The 7479-nt window shown below is 39.4% G+C and overlaps 1 protein-coding gene across 2 annotated transcripts; it reads right to left on the bottom strand.

Annotated features, from left to right (window-relative positions):
* Positions 1–698: 698 nt before the first annotated feature.
* Positions 699–5951, bottom strand: eapp (E2F-associated phosphoprotein). 2 transcript variants are annotated; one of them, XM_012968265.3, is made up of 6 exons: positions 5662–5951; positions 5097–5278; positions 4639–4740; positions 2995–3115; positions 2223–2348; positions 699–1468 (listed from the first exon to the last, which is right to left on the bottom strand). In XM_012968265.3, exons 1-6 carry the CDS (start codon positions 5733–5735, stop codon positions 1195–1197), a joined length of 879 nt encoding a protein of 292 aa, XP_012823719.1. In that variant the 5' UTR covers positions 5736–5951; the 3' UTR covers positions 699–1194. The 2 variants fall into 2 exon arrangements, with proteins under 2 accessions (XP_012823719.1, NP_001008443.1); NM_001008443.1 differs by having other exon boundaries at positions 5079–5278; positions 5662–5884.
* Positions 5952–7479: the final 1528 nt, after the last annotated feature.

Below are 7479 nucleotides of genomic sequence, written 5' to 3'. Positions count from 1 at the left end.
CTTATAAAGTAAGTTGCATAAATATTCAAAAAAAAAAAAAGCACTCTGACCAAGGTTGCTTTCATGTTTTGGCAACCTAAATTTATGAAATTTCCTATATGAAATACTCATTGTGCAGGAGTATGCATGTATGTATGTATGGTACATATGTATGTTATATGTACGGTGCTGGTAATTTTCTAATAAAAAATAGCCTCCAAGAAACTAATTCCTACAGTTTCTCCAGAGGATAAATCACAGATTATATATATTATATATATATCTTTGAACCGCACAAACCAGCCACTCATTACCTCAAATACCTTACAAAAGCAATAACTCATCTTTTGCACACTATAGGACAGGAGTGGCCAACCTACAGGCCTCCAGAACTGAAGCTCCCAGTAGTGCGAGGACTGTCAGAATAGGTCTGGACTAGTTTATAACATAGGCCCTAGCATTTCTAGTAAATAGAGGCCTAAACAACCCCCCAACAGCCCCAATATATAATGACTGTCTAAGGCACCTTACATCAGCCCCTCTGGCATTTGCCAGAATCCAGCTTGCCAGTCTGGGCCTGTGCCGGATTGGGGAGTCTAAAAATAGACAAGCGGCTTCATATACGACAGCCCTACTGTATTAAGGCCATGAATCTGTACTGATACCTATACATACGATACTTAAAATACCAGAAAATAATGAGAATCCCAAACAATAGATCAGGCAAGCAAACTTTCAGTTTATTGAATCCCTTGACAGTTTGCTGTTCCGTTTCCATAAAAGCTATGGAGAACCTGAGACCTTGTAAGCACCCCATTCAGTTTTAATCAGACCTACTTGACGTGGTCATCCTTTATCACTGATGACAAAACGAAAAGAAAATGATAACCCTTTAAAATATTTTAAAATAAAAAGTGACTAACCCTATATACATTGGATACACACAAAAGGCACTCCATCTGTTAAGGGCCACTCGCAGAACCCAAAGCCACCATCTGAAGATTTTGCAAGTCTGATTTCCTTTACAGGTTTCTGGGATTTCTTCTGAATGCTCAAATAAGTCATTTCTAAAAACTCAACAGCTAAATGTGAAAAAAATTCCAAGTTCTTTACCAGTAGGTTAATACGAAAAGGTACAGCAAGAGTGGGCTGGACCTCGTATGGAGATAGGAAGAGAATAATGCTCAGAATATCAACACTTGAGTGCTTTGTCTCTTAGCAGTGGCTAGCAAGAACATTGAAGAAATGATACACTTCCTCCTTGTCATAAACAGCCACTTCTGTGGAACACTCGTTGCATTTAACAGGGTGATACATTTCTGTTTCCTTGTTCTTTGTTTCAGTCTCTGTTTGAGGGTGCTTTGGCTTTTTGCGGGCTCGCCCTTTGTTGTTTGCGGAGCTCTGAACAGGGAATTGAAGGACCTCCTGTTTGTTGACAGTGCAGTTCATCACAAACATTGCTCTGTACTGGGTTCTGTAAGACTCATGCCTATAAAAGCAAAGATAAGAACATGTATGAGATCTCTAGTGAAGTATCATTTTATGACACTACAACCAGGCTGGAGTGAGTTTTTGAAGGCAAACGGTATTTTATATAAATATATTTTGTTATGGATAGGTGACTGCATACCAACCATAGATTAGAAAGTTAAGAATAATACTTCCACAAGGACTGAGGTTCTTTCTATGTTATGTTTGCTGGAACCAGGACAAATCAGTATAGGTCTGCTTTCAGTTTGCTTCTGCTGTTTCAGCTTGTTCTTGTTTTATTAGAAAGCTTAGCTGTAGTTCTTCCATTTATACACTAGGTGGCACTATATCACAAGGATTGGAAGTTCTGTGTCCCACTGTGGGTCTTCTTAAATGCCCTATTCTGCCAGTTTCTGGAGGGGAATTCTGGTATATGGTAAAACCTGTCTTGAAAAAAGTCCCCAAAACACCAGCAAATGACAAATGAGATGTGCTAATCAAAGCCCTATGATATTACATAATTCACTGCTGCTGTCTGAAACCTATAAATAAGAATATGAATTTTAACATATACATTAGCTGAGAGGGTAAATCTGACTAAACTCATCCCAACATCCTTTAAAAACAGCTGGTTCTGTGTGCTAGGCAAGCCATGCAACTATGAACAAAATATAAATGCTTCTGATTGGCTTGTAGGTGCATTAATCCTATACATTTACAAATACAGCTTAGTAAACAAAGAACTGTTGCATTGATAGAATCAGGATACTGACCTTTGGCAATCCAGGCACAGTGTTGTCATACAAGCAGGGCAGTTCAAAATGGCATCACTGGATGGCAAGGCCTGATGACTGGACTGCTGGGGATGTGTTTGTTTTGGTTTCTGCATGTTCCAGTACCTGTCAAAAGACGAGTCAATTAAATAAATCCGTGATCATATTTCCATTGTTATTTTATTTAAACTCGTACATGGCTACTGTCAGGCTCGGTGACTTGGCAGTGGCAATCTCTATAGCTTTTTGCTAGCAGAAAAAGCCTGGTGACATTACCAATGCAATGTCTCAGCAAGCTCACAGCGACTAGTTGTTCAAACAAAAAAATGACTGGAAAGACTGGTACCTAGGTGCTATATGGGTACCAGCTCACGGAATGCCACAAATATAAACCAAAATCTTTTTAAAAAAACACAGTATGCACCAGCCCTAATAGGGGAGCAGAACTGTCCCAGGTAATAGGAATGCATGTCCTGAGGTTCTATACTTAAGATAAGGTTTCATTGCAGACATTATTATGCAAGAATTTTTCATGTTAAACCCCTTACACACATTCTACATGTAAAATAATAAATGTCTATACACATTAAACATTTATAGGATTAAACAATGTAAAATCACAAAAATGCTTGCTTAGTTTTACCAAGTAATTATTATATAGATTTTATGGTGAATATATTTTATACATTTATATAGTTCACCAGAAAACATACTTTTCTTACCTATTCTTACTTTTTTACTTTAGTTATCCAACATACATATGTTTGCTTACCTTCTTCTCTTTGCATCAATCCACTTTTGGTCTCGGTCATCTTGTTTAGGGTCATACAAAAGCTCGTCGTTGGTAAGAACCTTGTGCTTTGGCTTACGCCTCTGCTTGTTCTTTTGAACAACTGTAATACCACAGAGATAGATGTGAGAAATATATACAGATGTGTACAGTCTATGCATAAACAAATCCCTAACAGATAAGTGACAAGAATAAAAAATGGGAGTGAAAAGCACACGCAAAACAATTTTACACTATAATACAAAATGAAGCAACAAGTGACATTTTTTTGTATTTGTCATGACTGCCCATTCTACCCTTTACCAAGCACACCACCCTTTACTAACTTTAAGATAAGTTGCACACATGCCAGCTCATGTTAAGCGACAAACATTACAAAGAATACGTAGAGAAAGTTATATAAACAGCTGCAAACCAGATACAACATGCACATAAACAACCAATGAAAATATAAGTCCCAAGATGGTGCACAAGAAAAGCCCTAATTAAGGGGAGGGGAAGACAGTGCCACTAATATTATGTAAACCTTAGAGTAAGAACCCACGGAGCAGTATTGTCGCCTGGGGGGGGGGGGCAAACCAATTCGAAAAGGCTTTCCACTGGAAACAACAGTCGCTGGTGGAAAGCCCTTCGCATCTCTTCGTTTTCCGAAGTTGCCTGCAGGAGGAAACTTTGCGCGACTTCAGATTACCGAAGCATTGTGAAGGGCTTTCCCTGGCGACTCCTATTGTTGGCAGTGGAAAGCCTTTTTGGAGGGGTTTGTTGCCCGCCATAGCAGAGATCTATCACAGACGACACAACCGCTCTGTGAGTTCTTACCCTTACTTTACTTGTAAAAGTCTAGGACTGTTAAGGAATTGCTGGGAAATCTAAGCAAAATGGCAAAGCTATGCTACTTCCCCCCCCCCCCCCCCCCCCTTGGCTGGTGTATTATTTCCACCTAAAATGCACTGGGGATAAAAACTTAGCATCTAAATACACAGGGATGGTGGAGAAGGTGCCTAATTGTATTGCCATTTCCCAATGGATAAGGCTTTCTTTGTCCTTGAAAACATTAACAGAAGTCCAAATCCTAGGGGTGTAAATTTGCGAGGCACCTTTTTTCCATTACTGGAAAACCTGGTGCTCTAAACAATGCCAATCCTGGTACTGTATAGTGGTGCAGTAGCACATCTTGCCTCCTCTCTCTGGGCTCAACATGACATCATTGCTAATGAAGCATAATCTGATCTTAATCTTAAATAAAATGCTTACAAGATCAGGATATCAGGTGCCAACTGGGGTAGGTGCCTCACAAATTGGCACCCCACACCCCTGAATTTTTGAGCTGTGTTTTCCTTAACGGTGCCTAGATGCTTCCCAGCATTTACAATTCATCCATTAAATAGAATGAACTGCACTTTTGGGTCTTTAATGGATAATAAAAATACCTTAAGATCTCACACACACACACACACACACACACACACAATTATATAGGAATATAATTATATAATATATACAAGAGTCTACATTACATCATGACTTATCTGGTACTTAGTGACTCTATACATAATATTTAAAGAAAAAAAAAAAAAAAAAAGAAAAAAAAACACACAAACTACAGCACTTAACAGATGGATCTACCATTGGAGCTTTCATCATCTGAATCCGAATCAAAATACACATCATCGTAATACTCGGGCTTAGTGGAATTGGAAGTTGTAGTGCCACTACTTGTGGATGCAACTGAAATACAAAAAGGAAAAAACATACAAGTGGTCAGAAATGGGCTTGTGTATAGAATATTAAACTGTACCGAAAAATGTAAAATAGTATATATAATGCTATATAACTCCACAGCCAAGACTTTAATTCACATAGTACATTACACTGGTTACTGTGCAGTTTATTCAGCTAAATAAGACAAAAAGGGACAAGAGGAGCATAAAATAAAAGTAAGACCCTCAAAGGTCATTATCCTATACAGAGACACCAAGTTATATTATTTATCAGACTTCATGTTAAATAATAATAAATCCCTAGTCAGATCTAACCTTAATAGGAATATATAAAAATTAAATCACCAAATCCTATTAACACACCGGGGACAGCCAGCTGCCAGCTTCCCTCCATGGTCTTCATTTTACAGCTCAATTCATTTTCCATTTCTTTCTCAAATTCGTCATCGCTGGATGATTCGCTTTCTCCGGTTAGACACTCACGGATCAACTTGCGCTTCTGATCAGGCGTCCCGTGTAAAAGCACATCTAGTTCATCCTCAGAGCTTTGAAAGGGATTATAAAAAGAGAGAAGGGCGTTACAATAAGGTGCTAATTTGTCTCAAATACTCGTAAAACGTGGAAATGATGGCAACAAGGCAGAATTGCAGGCACTTTCCAGTCTGTGTGCTAGAAGCCTAAAAACCCTGTAATCTATGTGCTATTACTCAGAAAGAATATATGTATTTAAGCGTAAATATGAACGTTTGCATTATTAATAAACATAAATGAACCCTAAAGGGTATATTTATCATGCAGTGTAAATGCTCATAGCAGCAATTGAAATCTAATTGCTGATTGGCTGCTATGAGCAACATCACCAGTAATGCTTCACTCCACTTTTTACACAGCATGATAAATATACCCCTAAATGTATAGATAGATTTACCTGCTATTTGCTGGCTCCTCATCACTGGGTTCTTCTATGGCATAAGAGTCGTAGTCAGACTGTACCCGCTCCATGGTAGATACACTGCATCAGAGAGGGGCTATCGCCCTTTCCCGGACAGTATCGGCTTTCTTAACTCGACGCACAGGCCAGCGACGCGGCTAAATTCTAGCTCCTTCCCTACGACAGGAGAAACAATCCACGGCTAAAGGAGCCTCACCGCGCCACACCGTGACGTCATACGCACGTATCTAAACGTAGTGACGCCGGACGCCGCCGTGCAAAGTGTATGGCGGCGCCTAGTACCCAGTTAAAAAAAGTGGGCGGCCTTCCCCACAGATACCTGAGCTGTCAAGTTGACAAAGTCTGCACTTCTGCAGTCTGTACAACTAAGTTGCTGTGTAGCATGTGCGCAGCCATTCAGGAGAACACGTTACCTAGCAGATGTACTTTGTAGGCTAAGAAGATTCATGCGTTAGAACTAAACCCAATGTATTCTACACTGCTTATCTGTAATGGGCTAACGCTATGTAACCCGCACTATTTAGAACTAGTTCATACTGAATTGATGCAGTATGGCAACACAGCAGCTTATTTACACGAACTATAGTAGGGGTTCTCAAGCAAACATATCAGTTTTTACAAGTGCAGAACAACTGAACGTTATATTTTATACATGCTTTAATTGGTGTTTCTGTTCCTTTAATGGCAGTGTACCTACAGTGTTTAGCGCCAAAAAAGAACATCCTGTGCATAAGTGACATCAACAGGGATTTTTCCCATGCTCAGTGATGTCACCAGGTCCCCAATATGCCACACCCACAATTTTTGGTATCATGTTCCTTGGTTTCCCTGCATAGAATGTGTGTTTATAGAGGCCAGATCCTCAGATATAGTATATTCAGTGCTCAGACTACTAATGGCAATTAAAGAAATCAGTTCTAAATTTTAGCCAAACCATTATCCTAGCCCAAAACCTAATATCCCAAAATAAAATACACTTTTCTTGATATGGAAAAACTTATATTTTGTCGGCTAATCCTGGCCTAACTCTAAACCTAATATCCCCAAATAAAGACCACTAATAGTGAATTTTATTTGTATACATTTTTTTTTGTTAAAATCTAATCTAACCCCGAGTTTATTCCTAAATCGTATGTCTCAAAATAAACTACATAAAACCAAAACTATTCCTATGAACATACACATAAAAAAAACAAATAAAAATGTAGCTTTAGTGTGCATCAAACCCAGGACTCTAGCATTATAAAGCAAGCCCACTAACTGCACCATGATTCTGCTTGGTAACCATGGTGTGTTAGAATATATATGAATATGAAATAGGGACCTAGCTCAGTGTTGGATTAATGTCATGCGAGGCTCCTAGGTTACACTTTCCACAGGCCCCCCCAGGCTACTCCCAACTATTATAAAAATGTAGTACTAACTATTACAAAAGTAATACACCTGGCCTGTGAGAAGTAGCCAGGAAAGCCAGGGGCCCCTTGTACCCTCTTCAAATTCGAATGTGTGGGAAGGCAATCAGGAAAGGGAACCTGCTTAGCTTGGCTCAGTTCTGAGGCTAATGTCAGGCGAGGCGTCTGGCGTATATTTTCAGCAAACAGAAAAGCACAATATTGACATCCACCTCCTACCTGTGCCTGCACCCGAATGAATGGAATACCGAAAATAGCGACATTATTCTCTTGCGTTTTTATGTGTATATCGGCTACATGTGCCTGCACCCGAGCGCATTCCATTCATTCGGGTGCAGGCACAGGTAGGAGGTGGATGGCGATACTATCGGCAATCGCTTTT

The sequence above is a fragment of the Xenopus tropicalis genome, chromosome 8, assembly GCF_000004195.4.
Source record: "Xenopus tropicalis strain Nigerian chromosome 8, UCB_Xtro_10.0, whole genome shotgun sequence".
Taxonomy (NCBI): Eukaryota; Metazoa; Chordata; class Amphibia; order Anura; family Pipidae; genus Xenopus; species Xenopus tropicalis.
Note: the sequence above shows the minus strand (reverse complement) of the source record. Positions and strands in the feature narration are given on the sequence as shown.

Coding starts and splice junctions, on each gene's coding strand:
- eapp (NM_001008443.1), bottom strand. CDS start 5,735: ATGGAGCGGGTACAGTCTGACTACGACTCTTATGCCATAGAAGAACCC. Junction 5,279..5,661: donor GAGGAGCCAGCAAATAGCAG/GTAAATCTATCT, acceptor TCCCTTTCAAAG/CTCTGAGGATGAACTAGATG. Junction 2,349..2,994: donor ATTGATGCAAAGAGAAGAAG/GTAAGCAAACAT, acceptor GTCTTTTGACAG/GTACTGGAACATGCAGAAAC.